This window comes from Ruditapes philippinarum, unplaced genomic scaffold (assembly GCF_026571515.1).
Source record: "Ruditapes philippinarum isolate M1 unplaced genomic scaffold, ASM2657151v2 ctg770_1_1_1_1, whole genome shotgun sequence".
Lineage (NCBI taxonomy): Eukaryota > Metazoa > Mollusca > Bivalvia > Venerida > Veneridae > Ruditapes > Ruditapes philippinarum.
The window spans coordinates 176,062-200,868 of NW_026859620.1; the positions used below are offsets into that span (position 1 = coordinate 176,062).

The following is a 24,807-nucleotide window of genomic DNA, read 5'->3' on the forward strand; positions in this document are numbered from 1 at the left end:
TCACCTGTTTACGTTCTCTACTTTGTTCATCATTCATTTGCATTGTGGAGATGTATTTTGTGTCTGCAACACGTGTTCTCTTCACACAGACATATTCTGTGCCAATTTTCCCCGTGTGTGGTGAAACAGGTAATTCCTGTGTGGCAGTGAACGTGCCAATAGTAAATCGTAATTTCTTTGTTTTTAGGCAGAAAGACCGTCGTCTGCTATGGCGTGAATTTTTGCTTTACTGTACAGTTTCCTGGGTTTTCACATTTTGCAACCAAGATTGGTAGAACTCTAGTCAAAGTAGATCAATTATTTTGTGTCCATATATAGATCTAGCTTAATTTTGATCCTCCTGATTAAACAACGTGTTATTTGCATTTACTTTTTTGAAATTACATGACCTTGACCCACTTAGGTCAAAACATATTTGATACTAACAAATAAAACATCATTTTTGCATTGTTACTTTTCTTTAATTTTGTCCTCTATTTGCTGATAATTTATTATGATGCTTTTTATAAATGAAAAAAAAGAGCTTTTCGTGATAGTTCAAAAACAGTCGCTTGCTATTCAAGCACAGCATTGTTGGAATTATTTCATTTCACGTGCCAGACTATCACGTGTCAGAGGACAGTAAATATTGCCTTTGTTAACAATGTTAATTGATTTATTTTGCATGCTTGAAAGTTTTGTTCATTAATTTTATATTCAACATTTATACGAGCACAAAATAACACATTAAATGTGAAGAGAAATAAGTGTATGTTTTATAATTTTGAACTTTCTGGTAAGTACGAGCACGTTATATTGTAAATCTACGTGTTTCGAATGTTTTAACATTTTACCTAGGAAACAGTATATACTTTTGAGGACTATGTTATGTATTAACGTTCAATTAAATCGCGTTTTATTGCACGCTATCTGTTAATTAGACTATATTATACAGTACCAGAAATGATACATTAAGTATGGAAAGTGCGTGCATTTGTGACATACAGGAAATGTTTATATAGATGAAAAATTACATCATGAAAAGTTTAGAAAAAACGAGAATGGTTGAAATACCAAATTGTTGAATCAATACTTACGGTACACTTTAATCTTCGTTTTTAATTTTATGTTCGAGTCGCACATTGTAGACCTATCAATTTTAAATGGCATTAGGTTGCAATTCATTAGTTTTAAGTTTTTCTTCCATACTGCTATCGTGTTTTTTAATCATTTTACTTTCTTGAAACAAGGAAATTAGTTTTATTATTATCATAATTATAAGGCTTGTATACTTGATTTGCCATTTAACATTCAAGCCATTGCCATTTAACATACTAGTATAAGCCTTTGTCATTTAAAATTCTAGACATTCAATCAACTGCCATTGCCAATGTTCTTGTTTTATAACGAAGTTAAAAGGTATGTTTGTAAATAAAAAAATTTCATGTTGGCCAGTTACAGCATTCGTGTGTATCTTTCTAGTTTTATCAATCGGCTTTAGTATGGTTTCTTCACTAATAATAATCATTTTCAGGAATGTATTCAAAATTTAATGTAAGTGAAATAATTGTAGCAAATATTGTTCATTTAGTTATGTTTTGGATTTCTTTTTTCTTTTTTTTCACACAATCTTAACGTTTATCTGAATGTGAGATGCTTTATTGCAAAACTATGGAATCTGTTTTGAGCCGGTGGTGGGGGGTGGGGCGGTGGCGTGTGAGATGATGTACATGGCTGGCATATTTTCTTACGAACAGACGCAATCAGACCGAGTATGAAATTGTCACTTGCACTTTTCGTTTTAGTGCAATACTCTCAACGAATCTCCCATTTGCCAGAATTTCTATTCATTTCATTATCATTATAAGCAAAGACAACACATTTTTTTCTGAGATTGTTCTGTCTGGGAGAAAGGAACTAAAGCCGATATCAAACCTCTGTCTTGAAGCGCCTGACATAGCCGTTGATTTATGGAAAGTTAAATTATTCCAAGAGTAAGCTTTAGACCAGAAAAAGTGTTCGTTTGCTGCAAATAAGGCCTTTAAACGATTTGTTCTGATAAGCTGATCTGTCAGACTGTAATGACTGTGTACATAAATACTGTACACGGGCATCTTTATTTGCATAATTCGGATAACATAAATCCCCGTTTCATAATGTAGTATCATGTGTTGCTACTGCTTTTATTGAAACTCTGAATTGGATGATTCCGTGACGTGCCATAATCCATAGAATGAGAGAATCCCCTTTGCGTGCGGTCGGCCGTTATTGACCAATATTACCGATTGGAAAACATCAGTAATCGCAATAAACAAGGCTACAACATAATGGGTTTCGGTGGGGATTGCATGTCGAATTGAAATTTAATATTTATCAAAGGTTTTGGAGCGTGCTACCGAATTCGTTTCTTATCTGGACCACGGCAAAATGAAAGGCTTTTGCAATATTATATAGACAATCTAATTATTTAGATCGGGGTTGTAAATTAGCGGAGTCCTGTAACGATTTATCTTATTATTGTGGAAAGAGAGTATTTGCGTGACTGACAACCGAAATGGTATATAAAACGTGTATTAATATTTCATGTCATACAGAATACATCTTCTGCTTGCAAAATGATCGTAAAACATTATTTGCCATATCGATTTGCAAGCATTAATATTCAAGTTTGATCAGTACGGGGATTTCTTGCAATTTTCTTGAAGCTGAAAAAAATAGCGACCAAAGAAAAAAAGTTTTATGCAAATGGAAACTTTATTCGTCGGTTGTTTGCTATGCTGTCGGGGCAAACAGTTTGATTAATTGAGCGGGTCATATCAACTTCTGACACTGTGTTGATTACATGATTTCTCCGGAAATTCGTTTTTTGTACGAAATGCACGAAATGCGCGTGTATAAAATGTTGGTCATTAATCATCCCATGTGCGTTAAAGTTGAGTAATTTAGAGACTACCAGGAAACGGTCTTGTTCTATGGTTACTTTGATTAGGCGATTAAATATATTTTTTAGATATATTCATTCAGATATACGGTACTTTCAAAATTTTAACTTAGAGCGTTTTCAATTAAATTGTCTTCCATGCCCTTTCGGTCTCAAAATTCGAGATTTTTTTAAATGTTTTAGCGGAATAACAAACCTACTCTAGATACTAGTATTACAGATCAATTGAAATTGTGCTTTTATCACAATGTTATCTGGAAAAATACGTTCACACGACGGCGTATATGCATCCTCTGATAGGGGAGTTTTAAGATCGTTCTATCTTTTTTTTATCTTATCTTTCGACATGTGTCTTATCTTCTTTTTTTCTTCTTTTTTTGTAAACGGAAGGAAAATCCTCGAAATGTTTTCATGAATGTTTCATTTCTTGACACTGTGTTTTTTAAGAGGAAATAGATTTATGGAATACGATGGCTTGTCCCAGTCTTATCCAACCTCCTATGAGGTTTTTGTTAACGCCCCTGTTGACAATTTAACCTTGGTCATAGCATTTAAATTTTATGTCGAAAGTCGCATTATATGACCTATACTGTGTTGGTGTTACGTAAAACCCACCGAACAAATGAATCTAAATAACTATTTGCTGCATTCAGCATAGTTCTGATACAATGCAATGGTCTGTCCATATACGTTGTTTGATAAAATTCACAGTAAAGTAAGATGACTTCCTTGAACAATTTTTTTTTGTTGGTGCACCAACACAGTGAAAGTCATACGGCGATTTTACCAGCTTTACTGGTGAAGGAAGACCTCGGGTGCCCGCTTGTGCCTGAAATAATGCTTTGAAGCTAACCACTCGGCCACGGATACCCGACATAAACCTTTGTCACCGGTATAGTGCCCGGCCAGCTTGCAAAATTCATTTACAGACTCTATACTGTTGGTTGCTCATTTTTTAGCTCACCTGTCACAAAGTGACAGGGTGAGCTTTTGTGATCGCTTTTCGTCCGGCGTCCGTCGTCCGTCCGTCGTCCGTCCGTCGTCCGTCCGTCGTCCGTCGTCCGTAAACTTTTACTTTAAATGACATCTCCTCATAAACCACAAGGCCAATTTCATCCAAACTTCACAGGAATGTTCCTTTGGTGGTCACCTTTAAAAATTGTTCAAAGAATTTAATTCCATGCAGAACTCTGGTTGCCATGGCAACCGAAAGAAAAAACTTTAAATATCTTCTTTTAAAAAACCATAAGAGCTAGAGCTTAGATATTTGGCATGAAACATCTTCTAGTGAGTGTCTACCAAGTTTGTTCAAATAAAAGCCCTGGGGTCAAAATTGGCCCCGCCCCGGGGGGTCATTGATTTTCCCTATATGCATAAAGTGAAAACTTAAAAAAATCTTCTTTTAAAGAACTCAAAGAGCTATGGCTAAGATATTGAGCATCAAACATGTTCTAATAGGTGTCTATCAAGTTTGTTCAAAGAAAAGCCCTGGGGTCAAAATTGGCCCCGCCCCAGGGGGTCATTGATTTTCCCTATATGCATATAGTAAAAACTTAAAAAATCTTCTTTTAAAGAACCAAAAGAGTTAGAGCTAAGATATTTAGCATGAAACATGTTCTAATAAGTGTCTACCAAGTTTGTTCAAATAAAAGCCCTGGGGTCAAAATTGACCCCGCCCGGGGGGGTCATTGATTTGTCCCTATATATGCATATAGTAAAAACTTAAAAAATCTTCTTTTAAAGAACTCAAAGAGCTATGGTTAAGATATTTAGCATCAAACATGTTCTAATAGGTGTCTACCAAGTTTGTTCAAATAAAAGCCCTGGGGTCAAAATTGGCCCCGCCCCGGGGGTCATTGATTTCCTTATATGTGTATAGCAAAAACTTAAAAAATCTTTTTTGAAAAAACCCAAATAGCTAGAGTTAAGATATTAAGCATGAAACATCTTTTAGTGAGTGTCTACAAAGTTTGTTCAAATAAAAGACCTGGGGTCAAAATTGGCCCTGCCCCGGGTCATTGATTTTCCTTATATGTGTATAGCAAAAACTTAAAATCTTCTTTGAAAAAACCCAAATAGCTGGAGTTTAGATATTAAGCATGAAACATATTCTAGTAAGTGTCTACAAAGTTTGTTCAAATAAAAACCCTGGGGTCATAACTGGCCCGGCCCCAGGCGTGTCATTGTTTTTAACTATATGTGTATAGTAAAAACTTTAAAAAAATCTTCTTTTAAATAGCCCAATGAGCTAGAGCTTAGATGTTTAGCATGAAACATTTTCTTATGGGTGTCTACCAAGTTTGTGCAAATAAAAGCCCTGGGGGTTGGGGCGGCCTATATACAGGTGAGCGACCTCAGGGCCATCATGGCCCTCTTGTTGTAATTTGATATTGAAATGCCTTAAACTTCGAATGAGCTGGTCAGAATTCAAAACACGACTAATCCATTATACAAATTCAGCAGGTTAAGGGTTAATGTTTCAGTGTCTTTGATCGTGTTTGTTTAAGAAAGCATTTTAATATTCAGGTAGTTGTTCTGAAATTACGTGTTCTTAACAAGAGGCTGTAAATGAATGATGAAGAAAAAAAAGACATTGGTTCTTGTAGTATAAAATAAAGGTTTTGTAGACACTAGACAAAGTAGCAAGGCAAGAGAGCTTTTAGCTGCGAGATACTAGTATCACATTTTTTGTACTATTAAATTTCTGGATATTAAAGCTTATTCCATCAATACAGAACCAAGTCCAGGCCAGTTGGCACTACCGATTAGTTGAGAGGACCTCATTTTGAAGTTAATTTATATAGACATCCAGTAACAGTGGACATTCATGGTTTAAAGTTGAAATACATATAAACGCATTTAACAATATAGTGCTTTGCAAAAAAGTATTAGAACGGAAACCATTTGACAAAAAAGTGCTATGCAAAGATATTTCACGGCCAGTTTCTCGTGCTAATATTGTCTGAGCACGTATAACTGAGATTGATGTCCCGGATGTCACAGCCGATGTAATAATCGTAAATAGTGACATTGGCTTAGATCGATAAATGGAATTTCCCAGCCAAGAGATTTACAACATTATTTACGACGTTAATATTATCATATGTCCATAAGTTTCTTGAAAGATTCCAGTCTGAATTAGACTCTGGTAATGGTGTGATTTTCGGTATTTGTTTTATTTGTTTATTGTTGCTTGCTTAAAGATGCTATTATCGCATTTTCGGTGAAAAGGCATGACAATGCAAATGGCCATTTGTGTATTTAAAAAAAAATGCCTTGAACTGTTACTGTATTTTGTTGCAAAAAAAAAAAACAAAAAAAACAAAAAAAAACAAACAAACAAATTTTAACCTCGATCCTTGATTATAAATGAAGTTTTAGAAAAATAAAATGTTCATTTAAAATTTAAAAAATTATAAATTGAATTCGCATATTTTTCTGACTTTGACTGACTGTTCCCTTCCTGTAATATAAAAAAGTAATATCCATTATGGCCTAGATTTTATAATGTCAAATGCACCATCCTTCTATAGACAATGTGGCTTCAATATTTAAAAAACCACGAGCAATCCATGCCGTCAGTTTGGCGCAAAAGCTGTTGTAGCATTAATTAAACATAGTGCACGAGAAATATAGAGCGCATCAGAGACACTTTGGGGAGAAATCATTTTTAATGAACTTTAGGGAGAAATCATTTTAACGAGCAATTACTGGCAGAGTTATTGGAAATCTGGATTGCGGCGCACACGGAAAACCAGCATAGATTGTTTTACGCTTGCCTTTTTAGTTGAATACAAGTTCGTTTTAATTACTATTCCGTGTGCAAATATACAATAGATGCAGAAAACAATAGAATTAATTGTTATTATACACAAATCACGTCTGTTTTGGTTTAGATGCACGGGTCTCTATATGTTTAGTTCTAAACCAAAATGTTGCGGTTTACTTGCTGGTTATCCTTTTTTTGTATGAAGATGGTATACGATCCAAATTCAAATTGGCACGTGCATTAACTGCATTTATTCATCAGGTGTACATTTTCTTACAGTCTCAGGAAAACTGTGAAATAATCAATTCATGTACATTTTCATTATGTGATAACATTGCGAATTGTCTATATATCTATACACTTAAATATTATGAAATAATGTATCTTTGTCCGCGGAAACACTGTTATTTAATTAAGGTTGCATGTTTGTCAATTTATGATCAAAATATTGTTGAGCAAATGCTATATTTCAAATAAACAAACACAAATGTTCGCAATGGGGGTGAAATAAACAATATGTTCGCAATTTACCAAGGACCAACAAGAAGATTGTAACAAAAGGTAGAAATGAATTATCTTTCTTTTAATCAACCTTTTTGAACATGCCGACGTGCGTGATGACATTTGTTACGAGACGCGTAAGTGTTCCGTGTTCTATTTTGTGATAAGGCACGCTAAAATTCAAAATGTAATTCTTTTTCTGGCATAATGTTTATCTACTTTGAAAGTTTTATTTGTAATTCACACATTGTTACAGAATTAAATTTATATTATATGCATTGTTGGATGTATATAAATGCACACGTTTTATATGAGCTATAAAGAGAAATTGGTACGCACGCACGCACTGGGATAATAAAATAATCAGTTTAGCTAGTTATAATTGATAAGGCATAGAAAAATATACAACGCACCTGCATTATGTTTTAGCTATAAAAAACGCATCTGTGGTGTAACTGGTTGTAAAATGTCTTAAAGTGCAATGTTTATTTAGGAATGCAAACATTTGCTAGTTGTGATACAAGTCTTGACCGCCCCATCCCCTGCCCCTGCACCCCCCAACCTTCTCCCACTTTCAATTCATTCTAACGAAATTTACATCAAACTTCAATTTACAGGTAAGTCTTGTTTAATCTGTCAATTTTAAACCACTCTATTAGCATGCCAAGGACGTGTAAGCTGTAGACTGAAACATAACTTAAACGAATCAAATTTATGTTTAATTCATGACAAGGTTCACGGGTTTGATTTTTACAACCGCGGTGAAATAGTTACTACATCCTGCTTTTCGTATGATACGTAATTTCCTCAAGTGTTGATAATTTGTCAAGATGGATAATAAGTGTCCTATTTGTGTATCCATCTGTCATTTCCCGCCAAAGGCAATTTTATCGTCTGCGTTAACAAGAAAATGAAGAATTGCTTTCATTTCAGCTGTCTGTCATTGGCGTCCGCGCCGAAGCGCGGCGCTCTTATGGAATGAGATCAGATTTTGTGAAAGGGCGACAGCAACTTCTCGAGCCTTTTAGTCGGTCATAATAAAAGCCGAAAATTCCGATCGGTATGAGGGTGCTTGATTATTAAATAAGAATGAAATGCCGCGATATGTTACAATGAATTTTCGCAATGCAAACATTTACAAATGAAATAACCTTTTCCGTCAATAAATCGCGCTCTTCGGGGTTTTTTATTTATCATTTTGTAGTACACAGTCGGTTATCATGTCATGGTATGTTATTGTTGTACATGTATCCTAGAATGATCAGTTGATGACCTAAATATTCCAAAAACCTATTTATAGATATATCTTTTTATCACTCCTATCGGTAAATGCCGGTCTCTCCCGGTCTATTTTGACCAGGATTTACTAGTGACCGGCGAATAGTACCACACGTTTATTGTCCGGTCTCTCCCGGTTTTGGAGTAGATGTTTGATATCGTTACAATTAGAAAAAAAAACAACAATAGCATGTTTCATTTTATCTATATGAGATAAAAACAATAAATATGTACACGGATTTATATGTAATATAAATCCGTGATATGTACAATAATTGAGAAAAAGGTACATTTTTTATGGTATTAAATGACATTATCAACTTTGAAACATTTTATTTAATTATTCAATTTGTTATCCGTGTTTAGTAAAGATGCCGAGGAATTATTCAAAGTTACAAATTAGATTTTATGAATTATTCAATTGATCGATAATTTAAAAAATGATAAAGAAAAATACAATGTACATGTACATGGTTTAAGAATAAACAATATTATATATTGAAAGATAAACCATAATTTACTGACTTTTTCCAGTTAAGCTTTGACTTATAATCGTCGGTCAATATGACAATTGAATTCTTAAAATTTATTTTACAATTTTAATAAAAAAGAGTAGTAAAAACTCAGTATTAAAATAGCACATAAAACACAAAAAAGAATAAAAGAAAACAATATTCATAAAATTTGTATTTTTTTTAAAATTAAAATTAATAGATATTACAATTATTGTATAATAAACAATTATGCTCAACATGATCAACATGGTAATATAACCAGTGTCATATTTCTACTAACTTAAAGTGTGAACAGATACCTTAAGGGGGTCTTCGCTAATAGCGATAACATGTACATAATAAGGGACAAATGTGTGGTACGTGTTGATCATGCGTTACACATATGGATTATAAATGATTGCATACATGTATATCCGTTGCTATTAATAACCACGATCATAAAGAAATAACAAGTAATATTCTAATCTCTAGCATGCCAATCAAAGTTCATAATGAACAATGTCTTTCGTCCGCTCATTCATAAGTGGTATACATTTCTGGTAGTTTATAAGAATATCTTGTCATCATATGTGTACTAGTTCATCTTCACTTGCTGCATTTCTTGCTTGGACGCCCTTTGATGCTTTGCATCAATGCTTTTCTTGTATCTAATGTTATTATTAACCATGTTTTCGCGAAAGTATATTTTTTATAGTGTCAGTTTTGTTTGCATATAAATTTTAGACATAAATTTTAGACTATCATTTGCATAAGCCAATGTTCGTTGCTATAAATAGCAGAAACAAAAAGCTTAAGCGGGACTATAATAATAAAGATACCCTTTTGGAAATTTGCTGTTGTGATTCAAGTTTTGTTTGCATGTCTCTTGCCTATGAAATAGCGACAATTTTCATCACGTGTTACCCTTTTCAACGCAGTTATTCTTCTTTATTATGTGAAGAACTTGTATTAGCTGACTAATGCACTTTCTCCGAAGTAAATAATTGCGTTTCGTGCACGACTACCTTTCTAAGATGTCGTCTGCTTTATGACGCAAATGACATTGATTGTTCAGAAAGTACATCTAGTGAGTCTCAGGAATTCTTATGCTCTCCACGTTGATATTTAGAACGAACAGGCAGCTCTTACACTTATGTCAGTTTCAAACCGAGCCCTGCATCATTTTCAGATTTGTTGTTTTGAGCGTTCGTTGGGGATTCCGTTTATTCTTAATTTAATATTCACTAGGCTTACAATTTTAAAAAAGAGATCTTATAAAGAGAAAAATAATTATAAAACCACCGTAGAATTTAACGTTTATTGGAGATAATAATAGGTGAAAATAAAGGTTTGACTATGCTTCTGAAGAAAAACACCACTGTTACATGTTATAATTATGTTTTTTCTTTTTCTTGGAAAATGCACTTTTCGCGGTACTATTTATATATAAATATGTGAATTATTGGAACGGTTTTGCTTCTATCTATGTACTATAAGCGTTATCTTAAATTGAATCGGCCGCGTTATGATCGGAGCAATCGACCACTTCACGCCGCTGCACTCGTCATATGTATTCTTGGGCGGTTGCTATTTACAATGGGATCTTCAAGTTTGTTGACAAAATTAGTCACTTAGCGTATTGGATATAGTTTTGTGTTTAATGGTATTAAAGATCTTGGCACATGCAGTATTTGGTAAACCATGAGGACATCAAATCGTCGCTGGAAGATGTCACAATATAGGAAAACAGTCCACGGAAATAGTATCTACAAGTGTTGTCTCCGCCCACATATAACCGCAAGAAGTCCTCTTTACTTGAAAAATCGTTTGTGAACTTAAGTTTCGCATTCCTTGAAATTAAATTGTCATAGTTTATTAGTCATAGCGGTAAATAATGTATGGACTTATAATAATGTTCAACATTTCCTTCACTACAGCTTTAAATATAGGTTTTCTATGAAATTTTATAAAATAATTTTTACAGATTTACTTTTATAAAGAGTTGTTTTGTTCATTATACTTTCAGATCAGAACGAGCTATAGATAATAATTACGTTTATCAATAAGCCAAAAATAGCAGTTAAATTGCTTATTGGGGATTTTTGTTTACACTTTTCAATAATTTTACGAGTCTGTATGAAAAAAAAGAAGAAAAAATAGAAAATTGATATTTAATCCCCTCCTTTCAATGCAAAAGACTATTGAAATATTTGAATTTTCAAAAGTACGATCGCAGTTCAATTAAATAGTAAACTATTAAAGATATTTACTCATCAAAAATATGTTGCCCCCTGCTTTTCAATCTTTTAAATAACGTGGTAACTTGAATTTAAAATTACCATTAAATCTATTTTAAAAAAGCCTTGAATCATTGTGACACATTTTTATGACCGCGACGTGTCTTTATTTTTAATAGTAAACATTATTTTAATGTATTTTTGTATTTTATACAATGTTTAATATTAGATCTATTATGATATTTTATATAATTGGCAGGCTTAAAGCTCGTGTAAAGGGTTTAATGTTATATATTTATCATTCTTATTCTTTTTTATCTTTATTTAAGCACACTGTACGCAATAATTACCTACTGCGTGAAAAATGTGTAATTTTAACCCTCTGAAAAAGCTATGCATACGTTGTGCGTTATTTTAAAGAAGTATAATAAATTACAAATAAAAACATGTATTATTGAATCACCCAAATGTTCGTACGTTTATGCTTACTCAACGCAGCGTGGTAAATATTAAAGTGGTTTTATATATTATACCAGTGGGTGTTAAAAATAGAAATTTTATTTGTTCAAATATATTTACATGGGGTCTTGATTGATCTTTATCGGCGCTGCACTATTTATTTAAACTTCCCATTCAGTATGAACAGAGTAATTTATTACTGCTATTAAATTGTTCATATCAGCCTGGTATTATTAGATAAGCTATATTTTTAGGCTCAAAAATGACATGTCAGTTCCTATTTTAAAACAGCTGTAAAATATATTACTTATATTTTATTAAAGAACAACATTGTTTTCACTCTTGGTTTGACACTCCTTTTAAAAGTAGAAATATGCGGTGTGTATGTAGAAAAAAAACGATAAAGCGAGCGTCTGAATGCAATGACATACTTGTCATTGTTGGACGTGAATGGCCCGAATCCATATTTATCTGGCGGTAATCAAATCGTGACGTCACGAAGTACTTGGCAAGCTGACAAGAGGCGGATTTCGTCGTCTGCTCAAGTTATTCCTAGTGCATGTTGGCATTCGAGTGTTCATCCAATATAGCTCAGTTGTATTTTCGCGATCAGTGAGAAACGCACGTTTGGGATTTTAGCGGGAATCGAATGACTGCACAAGAAATTATTTAGAGGAAATTATGCACTTGAACAAGTGTTAACTGTTAAAATATGTGATTGATCGAAGATCATTAAGACTGAAAATTAGACCGATATTTTGGATTGTGTATATTTATTTGGGTTGTCTTATAATCGATTTTATGAAAACATTAAGTAAGAAGATACATTGGTAGAAAATGTCGATGACACATCGGTCGCAGAGACAGCAATGTTATTTATGTGACTTGCCCCGTATGCCATGGGCCATGGTGCAGGATTTTTCAGAGCCCGTGTGCAGGGGATGTGTTAATTATGAAGGTGCCGACAGGATCGAAATGGTTTTAGATCTTGCCAGACAAATGAAAAGGGCCACGGGATTTCAAGATTCCCGTGGTCCCATTAAACCCGGGCACCATGGACCTATGCCTCCGCATCCTAGAAACCCACATGACCATCCAGGGACCATGGAACCGCCAAGAAATCATCCGGGTTCAGTGCATGGAGAAAGGTTTGAAAGATCTCGTATGGTTCCGGAATTTAATGGAATGCCACAAAGTATGATGCAGAATGGTGGACCTATTTCAAACCACATTGGTCGGGACGACCCGAAATCAGACATGCATAGATCTGCGCACAACGTACCGGTGTCGCGTAGTGTTGGCTATCCACCCGGGTACCATCCATCAGTACATGGACCTTTAATGAACGGACCACCACCGGGTCACAGTATTACTCAAGGCCGGCCGGTAAATCCGGCCGTGAAAGACGACGAAGACAGTTCGAATCCCAGTGGGGACGAACTTTGGAAACGTAGATCTCCTGACGATAAAAGACCACCAAATGTTCGTGAAAACTTGTCAATTCTTGCGACAATTGTTCCATTTGAAACAAGATATAAAAAGGATCATACTGTGTGTGGTCGTGTTATAGGATTTGATGTACAATCTAAAGCAGGGAATGAGTATGAATTAAAAGTGTTTACGGAATACCCGATGGGCTCAGGTAATGTCTTTCCTAATATAGCTGCAGTTTCTAAACAAATGTCAAACGATGCTTCTAAAGACCCGTCTCGTAACGCGCCCTCTCCCGGATTCAAATATCTGGAATATGAAATGAAACACGGGTCAGGTGATTGGAGATCTCTGTCTGAACTTTTAACAGAAAATGTTCGAAACTTTAAGGAACCATTAAAAAAGGAACTGTTACCAACCTTGTATATAAACACTAGTTTACCACCTGTACCCAGTGCAAGTATGTATCGAATCCCCATGGGTCGCGGAGGTCCTGCACCAAGAGCTTATCCGGACTCGGCGGGAAGAAAGCGGAAAGGAACGCCTGATCCGGAAACGGAACAAAATGAACAAAATAAGAGACAATGGTATCCGAATCATTCCGAAGCTATGAAAATGAGCGGTTACCCTCAAAATAATGCTTCACCAATGGGAAATCATGCCCCCAGTCCTCCTAATAGCGGCTCGGTGCCTGGACCCTCGGGACAAAATGGACCATCACCTATGGCGGCATTAATGAATGTCACAGACAATTTATCGGGCTCATCCCCGCCCGGTCGGGAAATGAGCGCGAGGTTGCCAATTAATGGTCGTCACAACATTCATACACCATCATCAAATTTTGCACGAGCACCCCGTTCAGTAAGTGAGCCTTGTATGGGCGGATCATTATCTGAAGGAGGTACCAGCGCGGAATCTTTAAAATGTACCATTTGTCAAGAGAGACTAGAAGACACGCACTTTGTTCAGTGTCCGTCTGTTGGCGATCACAAATTTTGTTTCCCTTGCTCTAGAAACAGTATTAAAATGCAAGGGGCCGGGACTGAAGTGTATTGCCCTAGTGGTAAAAAGTGTCCCCTGGTAGGGTCAAGCGTTCCGTGGGCATTTATGCAAGGTGAAATCGCGACCATATTAGGGGAGGATTATAACACAAAAGAGCCAAAGATTAAAAAAGAACGTGATTCGTGACTTGAATATATATGGAAATTATATGAACATGTGTGCTAACATTTTGGATACTTTAACATCGTTGCGGTAGACTTCTGAAAAAATTGTTGAAAACTTGAGAGAAAAAAAAAATACAAATTTGACAAAGCTATTAAGAATCTTTTAATGTTATAATGTGTTGGTGCATGTAAATCTTTATTTTAAAAGGTACAGTTGGGCATGTCCTTAAAACGTTTAGCGAGAGATGTACATGTTAAAAGATACCGGTTTATTCTTCATTCTTACAAAACTTCCGACATCTCTTGGTTTATATCGACTGACGCTATTTTCATAGCGTTTCTTGGAGCTAATTAACGACACGCATGCAGAATGACACACATTTCTTTTTTTCCACGTAAGATCTAGGTCATGCTTAGAAGTATATGTGATATTCCATTTATCTTAATCATGTTTAATCAAGAAAATGTTGATATTTTCTTACGATTCCTAGCACCAGCATTATTTTTTTCTAGCTAAATGATACATTTACAGCTCTACAAAAGACGGTAATGTGTGGCTTGAAACATTGCAGTATCGATCGGGGTTTCTCGTGTTTCAATTAATATAGGAACTTTAGTAAATTAAGAAGAAACCAGGCTAAATATATGACCATATATGTATGTAGTACTGTTTTATGTTAAATTAACCGCTTTAATGGAAAAAATTGACCGTATGCATAAAATCAGAGAGAGAAAAGAAAGTAATGAATGATTTACGTCGCCTAAAGATTTATTGTTGATTTCTATATTTTGATATTTTTTGTGGCCATTTTAACTTAACGTGAACTGCCACAATGCGTTTATTTAAGAAAACAAACGTTCTCTTGTTTTTGTATCGTTTTAATACATTCGGCCGGAAAATCGCTTTTAATTTATATATTAAGACTAATTTCCACTCACTATTTTGTTTATTTATGGTAATACATGTAAAACAATATTTGAAATTTTCGCAATACATGTACTTTAATGTCAGTGAGTTTATAGCGATTTTATATACCAATTTTTTTTCTACCAAACTAAAGTATACAGTTTAATAATTTTAAAATTTTAACTCGTGTTAATAATAACTATTGTCTGAATTGTTTTGATTTATCATTATATAATGTGCTATTGTTATGATACTGTTTTTTTTTAGCTTTTTGTTGATGATCGTATCTTACTGGAAGCTTATGTCTGTTACAATTTATTACTGTTTTTTTTTTTTTCTTTTAAAAATGTAAATAAATATGTTAAAAACACTGTTTTCGTCATTATTTTGTTTATCAGCTAGTTTTTAATGTATTTTATTACCAAAGGTATCAATTAATTCTCCTGTATTAGAATTAAGTACAATTTTCTTTATTTGCGATTGAACTACATGTACTATACTCTTAACGTGCTAAATATCTTAAATGGACTTGACCATCTTTCAATCTGGACGAGACCATTGATGATTTGTTAGGGAGAAATACAAAAATGAGTACGATCAGTGTAGACAGTGATCAGACGATTCAAATGCGCTTGCAAATGGTTCATTGGTAGATCCGGTTGCCGCTAAAAGGTTAAAATATCAATAACAATAACAACATCAAAATTAAAAACTATATGGCTATAAAAATGTCGCTTCTGTAATAGTTTTAGTTATTGATATAAAAGGATATAAAATATGCATAGCAAATTCACAGCGTACGTTTATATGCTGATACCTAAATTAAACCAGAGAACTTGGACGATAGTTTAAGGGTACAGAAAAATTGGGTCCAAGGACTGACCTTTTTATTCGGCCATATATCATGTTAAGGCGCCTATATTATAACTAGTAACGTTGCTATTTACTTCAAAATATCGCGTGTGACAATTTAATCCGCAGTAAACACAGGGTAACTGAGTCAAAATGAATTATTTCTTCACGCTCCGTGCTCAAAATGTCTTTATTTTTCTCCCAATTTCAAAACTTTTAACATTTAATTTCACCACAATATTTTATTTTCATCACGTTCGAATAACGCAATTTCTGTATTATAACTCTTGAGATGAAGTTTATGTTAATGAATGTTTGCTTCTCTGATATGTGGACCGAATGTTTAATTCGGCAGAATAGAAATCAGTCACGTTCCGTTTAAACAGAGTGTGTCATATCTAAAGCCTGTGCCAATATTGGTCTCAAGTATTAGACACCCGGTCACGTAACGGCGTGTGCCGTATCTTGATTAAAGCTAATAATGTGTGTGACTTTGGATTTTCTGCACCCCTTTTAAAAACGTCTTTCGGTACTTTATAACATGCGATATCTGAAGGGGGTATAAATCACTCGAAATGCACGCCCGAGCCGTCCCTACCTCTTGTACTATATTATTTATTCAGAGTATGATTGAGTAATGTAAATGTAAGCGATTCTTCTACTAAACTACTCAACCAAATAAGTGTGATTCTCGGGTAGGTTCAAATTTGAATAGCTTATGAAATGAATATAAGAAAAATGCACTTTATCTGTACTTTTCGTATACGCACTTTAACGTATTTAAAATGTTTGATATTGCAATAATATACCCCACACCGCTTTGTAAGGCGGTGTTAAGGTGGTGAGGATTTAAATCAGTACAGAAAATTTCTGAATGTTTTAAGTGTTATTGACATATTTGTTATGGCATAACTTACTTTGGGTATATAACGAAAATATTTCATAATCAGCGAGTTTATTGATACGCATTTTTAGGGCACTGAAATATTTACGGAAATCAGGTCAGCGGATCGATTCAACTATTATCAAAGAAGATTGACTTTTTCAACATCTATGCTTATTGCTTAACGCTATTTCGGCCTACTTAATTATAGTTAAAAATATTTCACAAAGTGAGAGAAAGAAAGAAATACGTCTTAATGTGTATTTTTGCAAAAGTGAAAATATAATGTATATTATACTTCAACATTAATTTACACATTTAGTGTATTTGCAGTTATTCAAAATATACCATCAAACTACTATATAGTACAATGTATTTAAAATAGACATAATTTGAGAGTACATGTTCGTGATAATAAATCATCAGTCATGGTTACTTATAGTATATGACCTTAGATAAATAAGATTAGTACCTATTAAGTACTAACTAAACAAGAAATACTTAAGTACTATGCAATGTTTGCTTTTGGTTGATCCGCCGCTGTTTAGGACTAAGTAAGTGAATAGTTCGGCAGTAATGCACCGTCACGCGATGAAAATCCGTTGCACTCTTGTATGAAAACGTAATAATAATTCTCTTACCCCTATAGGCAAGTTCTCTTGTTTTAAATCAGAAGATTATATCATTTTTCCACTCTGTCATCAAAAGAGGGCCTCTTCCTTCCTGTGATCATTGTCGTTTTGTGTTGGTTTTTTTGGTCGCATTGGGGAAAAGAAAGGAAGAAAATTGTAATATCGTTTCTATAAATGTAAGTGGAATCACTATAAGCTGTATGGAATGACTTATTACTCTTTCTTTGCGAGGCAATGCTATCGAATAAAACGTCTGCTTTTGCAATATGTTCTTGCAGACGTTTCTCGGTGTAAGCTATGAGCTGATATCCGTTTGCATTTCCCATATAGACAGTAATTATCATATTTACCTGTTGTAAATGCTTTGTTTAAATACATTGATAATTCAGTGTGAAAGAGGCGTGATTATCATAGTCACTGTTATTTACCATAAATCACGTCAAGAGATCTGGAACTTCCAGCGAATTATAACAAAATATTTATATTATTGGACATTTGTTGACCTAAAAACACGTGCATTACTTAATTTTAGGACAAACTTTTCGCATTTCAAGCACCCGTTCAAAAGTCTTATTAAATATCTAATATTATTTCTAACATATACAATATAAATATATTCTGCAATGATAGCACACTTTCACTTTGATTTTGACTTACGTATTGCATATTTCAAGGGTCACGGAATAGTATACATTAAAGTGGGTCACAGTTTGAACCACAGACTGCACGGATTTACAGGTCACCCGAGTCCACAACATTTGGAATATATACGATCCTGTCATTCCTGGACCGGAATTTTTATATGTAAACACATAATAAGAATAGCTGTGGTTTGTGTGAACGGTGTCCTTTTCCGGCATTTTGTTCAGATGCCCTTGTCATAGTTATCAATCTTGCATACGTAAACTGAAGGAGGTATGCCGGACGCCTGTGGGCACAACAAAAGCGACTAATTGATGGTCATTTAATGCACTTTGTCTTTTTATTTCTGACATGACTTTGATTGCCATATTTTATACAGACCAGTGATTTATTATAGTATCAGTCTCAAAATGTAAATATTATGATTGTGTCAAATGCATGTAGGGCAGACCAAAAACGTCGCAGGTTTTGTCTTAATTGTTGGTTATTAACGTCCTTTTGCGTGGTTTCTTTGTTGCTTTGCATTGCGAAAAAAAATGCTGACTAAGCAAATTTGCACGTGTGACGTTCGAGTAGCGCTTTATTCGGATAGTAAATTTTTATCTGTTTTTTTTAATGTTTTTTTTCCAGGATCAATCGTTTCTTTTAGCACGTACCTTGAGATCTTAACTTACGTTCACAGCTTTCAATCATTTTGTTGCTGTTTTCCATCTTTCACTCTACTTCACGCAGCTCAGTGAAAATTTATGAGTTCGCATCAACCTTGGAATACTAAATTACCAATAATGCTATTTTAATCGGAAATCGATTTGTCATTGTTGTTTATACGGCGACATTATCATATTTCTGTTATATTTTGCTCGATCATTGCTAATATAAGAGGTGCTATAGATTTTTGCACTGCGTGGGGTGACCGGTTCTTTGGTATTGGAGACGAAACTATTTCAGAATATTTCCACAACGCTTTCTGTTCGAGATTGCTTAATTCCTAGACCCGTTTTACTCGCTGATAAACCGATTACGGAAAATAGGAGATAAACGATTTTGTATTATCATACCTTTGTTAAAGTCTCGTGCTGTGAAGTCAGGCAACCCGTCTTTTGATATCACTGTCTTTCCTAAATTGTAACTCGTCACGCGAGGGTCACGTACCCTGTTTATATATACCCGTATCTTATACAGGATTATGAGATATTGTGAATTTTAAACATTTTACTTTAGATTAGACTTGCACGATATTGCATACCTGCGTATTATTTGAGTATGTTACAAAAATAACATTTTGGCAGACGACAATTTGGAGATTACGCTGCACAAAATAGAGCCAACTGAAATGATATGACATTAAATTACTGCATTTTTAAATATAGGTCTTCAAAATAAGTTCAACCGAAAACCGAAATAGTTTACATTTAATTACCTATTTTGACAACTTATTGAAACTAAAGATTGCCGCATTTGTAGACGGTGGAGGGTAGGGGGGTATACCCGGCACGCGTCGACCAACATCGCCTACATGCCCATTTTTCTATGTATTTTTATTTGATTTTTTGTTTTGTTTTTAAAGAAGTTCATATCAATGGCATGAACCGTATGTTAACTCGCTTATAGCCATTGCTATGCTATTAAATATCATGATATTATATCTAATACAACAACAAACAAATAAAAATAATACACAATACCCGGATGCACACCGTATCTTAAACATCAATGATATTGTACAGCAATAATTGAGCCGTGTCATGACAAAACCAACGTAATGCGTTTGCGACCAGCATGGATCCAGACCAGCCTGCGCATCCGCGCAGACTGATCAGGATCCATGCTGTTCGCTCACAAACCCTATTACAAGTAGAGAAACTGATAGCGAACAGCATGGATCCTGATCAGACTGCGCGGATGCGCAGGCTGGTCTGGATCCATGCTGGTCGCAAACCCATTATGTTGGTTTTGTCATGACGCGGCTCAATTTTGCAAATTAACATACTGCACCTGGCTGCATGAAGAAATAGGTTTGAATTACTTTGTGTAACGTGTCAGTGTTGAAACATTTAAGCATTTATTCCAATTATTCAAGTTTTATTGTAAATATAAACGCAATGGTTCATGCTTAAATTACGGGGAATGATTTGAACTCATAAGGTGACCAGCCTGCTCAAATCACGTGTCAAGGTCTTAATGAATTCTTGACATGGACCGCAAACATTTATTATTGTAATAGCCGAAGAAATTATTCGGCTGTTAACTATAGATGTGTAAATTAGCAAGGCTTAAATAAGCTAGTTGTTGAAGGGGCATACAATACCACGCTACAATACCACGCATTGTATTAGAAAAAAAATACACATTTGTTTTTAGGTTCATCGGGTGCGACATTTTTTTTACGGGATAGGGAAAATTGGTTTTACACCGTAAGCTTTTCGCGTCTTTTTATTACTTAATTATTAGTACATCTTTTGGCAAGTGGTTTTTACTTATGGTTGTTTTGTGATGAATCCGCGGTAATGTATTAGGAAATACGTTGAATAGTATCAAACAGAAGTTGTTGCTTTCATCATGAAGAAAAAAAAGTATCGTGGGAGTAACACACAAAGTGGAAGTTAATATAGCACGTGCAGTTACGCACGTGTAGAACTGCATACGAGTTTTCACGAATCTAATGTGAAACAAGACAGAAACTTCTATACGTTGTCAAAAAGTGAGCGATTCTGCAAATCGTCGAATACTTTTGTATGGTGTATATGGAGAAAAATAATCCTTAGAATCAGAACACACCTCGTGCCCAATTCGTAAAAAAAAACACATACATTGTAATAACTGACATTATACAAAACGACATCCTTAGTACATGTTTCCTATATATTTAGTTGAAACGAAACGGAACAGTCAGTCTTGTGATTTTTTGAGATTTATAACCATTAGCAAGCTATTATGTTGTAGATGGAAAATGTATGTGACTGCACGATCTTGTAAGTGGATACATTGTTCACAGATGAAATGACGAACGCAATTTCCGGAAAATAATAGAGCAAAAGCTATGTTTTTAGAATCTTGCAAGTTTTTCCAAGACCATTAATCTGCCTCATGTATGCGTCAAGTGGTGTATGTACCCCGGCTGATATTAAATAATAGGTGATTGTTTTGAACCGGAAGTAGTGATATTTGGTTCGTAAAAATCGTACACCGCGAAATTCTACAATTGATATTTTATTCAACAATCAAAAGAAAGCTCCTTGAATGAAATATTGTTACGATAATATGTCATTTATTAGGGTTTCTGTGTCCACAGCTCATATCTTTCCGGTCAACATCACTTCCGGTACGCGCCATGTTTATCCAAGCGTCTGTATGCCATGATGAGTGTTCTTCTGCTTCCCTATTCTCATTGACATGTCAGGTTATGCAAATTAAGAAGCTTATCATTCAAAACCTTTGTGACAATGTAGGGCATGAAATGAATTTGTGGAACGCGTTTCCTTGTTGCGTAAGTCGGCTATGAATATGTATGAATTATTATTGACTTAAGCTTAGAGACTTGACTAGTTTGTCACTGACTGTTATTTACATTTTCTTTACTGCTTATTTATTATCCCCCATAAAGTATAATACTGTATTAAGTGTGTCAGAAAGTTGGTAGCTGGCCAGACCGCCTTTGATTTGTTACTATTCGCTCTCGGTGGGGTCTGAATCCGCTGATATGAACGCTCGAAAAAAAAATATATAGATGTAGATTTATAAAAGTACGTGTGCTATGCCATTCATTTAAGATTCGATTGAAACAAAATTCGAAAAGAGTACCGTAACCTTTGATTTTCGTGCGAATATAAGGACATTATGTATAAACGTACTTGCCCTCAAATATTTTAGATATGTATGCGCAAAAGATAAAATGTTTTCAAACTTCAAAATAAGAGTTTGTTAACATCAGGGCTATTTGATCTGTTTGCGTTAAAATATATAAACGGAAATACCGAGAACGCTAGGGAAAAGTTGAATTTGGTTTCTGAAGGTCACGAGTTTTGGGACAGAAAGATAAATGTCTCATTCAGATAGCTTCACAAAATAATGTTTCTAGGTTATTTATAGAATTACAAAGTATTATTGAATAACCTTATTTCTGTTTATTGATGTTTTGCTCTATAAGTACTGGTTAGTTATTGTGGCGAAAGATGTGTTAGGTTTTAAAAATGTTTATTATTTTTTTTAATGTCAATAAAAACGTGCATGCTGCATGGTACGCCCACGTGGATACCGGAAACTGTTCTCGTTAAGAGCTTAATGAAAGTCGGTTTTTGGTCTTAATAATTATATGTGCACGTTAGCGTTTTATTTGCACCCGAAATTCGAATAAGATTGTTTATCGATTAATTTATATTTATAGTAATATAGATAAAATCTCTAACTAGTCGTATATATACTATTATAATTATGTAAATATATACATATGTTTTAATTTTAGTTTTACTTAGTATCAGATACTATTTAAAACAAAGTACAAATTAAATCAAATTATTTGCATGGTTAGTTTGAGTTTTAACTTCATATATCTCATGTTGACTACTTTTTACAGTTTCAAGGTCACGTGTGCACTCAGACTTTTCTAATCCACCTATTTAGTGTAAGGTATTTTCACACAGTTTTTTACTACATTATCTGTTGAATTAAAGCGACATTATGAATGATACTCGACGGTTTCGACGCCTTACTACACTCATGAAAAGTACTTAAACCCTGGGCTGCTCTTTAGGAACGCCACAGGGTTCTCTGTATACGGTGTACCTTTTCGCTACTTATGACGTCTTTGCGCATCTTAAACGCCTCCGTTTCCAGGTTACTCGGTTTTCGTTGATAATTCACATTTATAGGGAAAATTAAGAATCCATGTTCACCAAGGAGATTTTGAATGATGACCAGATAAAAAGTGGCAATCGTGGGATATCTTAAGTCGGAACAATTTTTGCGATAAACCATACCACAAATGGAAAAGCTTTCAGGCCTCGTTTACATAATTATAAAGTTTGCTCTAAAACTTTGCAAAAAATATATAATAATAGTAAGAAAGAAAAATGCCGATTTTTATGACAAGAAGAAGAAAATCAGTAATTGTCGAGTGTTGTTATGATTCTGGTTATGAAACACGCGGATGCTTTAGTTTACACATTTTTTTATTTGTAATCCCTTTCATGTACATAATTATAATTTACTGATTGAGTAGGAAGCTTAATTAAAATACTTTTTTTAAATTATAAACCTCTCTCCCCTCTAAGCTTTAAATACTTTTCAATACTACTTTTCCACGAATTTATTACGAATTTATTCCATACCAAATGTAAACGCAGCCTAACATTTGTCCATGTATGTTTGTATTCCATTGTTTGGACAATCTGATCCCTGAATGTGTGAAGTGTTGCCTGGACACCGTCTCCAATCAGTGATAGGCGTTTCTATAATATCCTACCAAGATATGGCCTCTCATAAAGGAATGATAAATATCGTCCAGAATCCGTCAATAATCATGTCACAAATTAGTTAATAGAGGCTGCCAACTTTACAAATTTGAATCGTCTGAAAGAAAACTTTAAAAGTTCAGCAGCCTAACATTTACATATCATGATATTGAAAATAAGCATGTAATGATCTAGGGAAGTGCTTATAATGCATTACCGACCAATTCCATGTTTGTTATACTGTTCGTTTTCTTTAGGCTGCCAATTTCAAAAAGTTCGAATCGTCTGGATTCAGCATCTTAAAATATAAAAATCCTGATGTTGAAAATAAGCGTGTAATGATTTAAGGAAGTGCATTTCCGACCGATTTGTTTGTAATAGTACTCGTTTTCTTTAGGCTGTCCCTTAAGGCTGCTAGGCTACCAACTTAAGGTTGCTATACTGCCAACTTTAGGCTGATAGGCCTCTAAGTTCATGAACATATTTTCTTTGTGAAAGGTCCTGAAAAACGTGACGCCAATGTCGGATTCTAGATAATTTTTAGTTTTTTATATAGAACTCAATGTTATATCTACATAGAAACATACGGCAAGTTAAGTTAAATCTATGTTACGAAGAGTTTGCCAGACTGTAACCCCTCAAAAAAGGTCATTTATAAACCGGATGGGATCTTTACAAGATACCCATTGGATCTGTGATCGGTTATTATCGGATATGCGTTCTTTATATCATATATATTTCACTATTTACGATTTATTCTATACAAATGGCTGTTTGCAACATCTTGAAAAGATATTTTAATGTATTTTAAATCATTCAGCTTGCATTAAATCAAAGAATAAAAATCTACTAACCACTTGCCGGGACCAGTATTTAGCATAAGAAACTGAGATAAACAATAGAACTAAAGCAGTATAAAACGAAATCTTCCCAATTTTTATGACATAGGCAGTGCATGTTTATGGATTAAAGTCAAATTTAAGAGTCGTAAATCAAATTTAAAACATATTCTTCTTATAAATCAAGCAAGGAGAGCAGTTAACAAAAATGTGTACAAATACAAGTGAAGCAGTGCTTCGTTGCGTGATTATTAGATTAAATAGGCTGCGTATATATTTCCGTGTCTTGTTTTTGCTGCGTAAATAATAATTACATAAGCATATCAACAAATTATGTTTTTTTTTTC

The 24,807-nt window shown here is 34.3% G+C and overlaps 2 protein-coding genes across 2 annotated transcripts in view; both read left to right on the forward strand.

Annotated features, from left to right (window-relative positions):
• The window catches only part of LOC132757267 (protein TALPID3-like), a 119,915-nt gene that overhangs the window by 35,094 nt on the left and 60,014 nt on the right, over positions 1–24,807 (forward strand). The window lies entirely within an intron of this gene.
• Positions 12,189–15,533, forward strand: LOC132757256 (probable E3 ubiquitin-protein ligase IRF2BPL). Its single transcript, XM_060748475.1, has one exon. It carries the CDS (start codon positions 12,496–12,498, stop codon positions 14,275–14,277), a length of 1,782 nt encoding a protein of 593 aa, XP_060604458.1. The 5' UTR covers positions 12,189–12,495; the 3' UTR covers positions 14,278–15,533.

Coding starts and splice junctions, on each gene's coding strand:
- LOC132757256 (XM_060748475.1), top strand. CDS start 12,496: ATGTCGATGACACATCGGTCGCAGAGACAGCAATGTTATTTATGTGAC.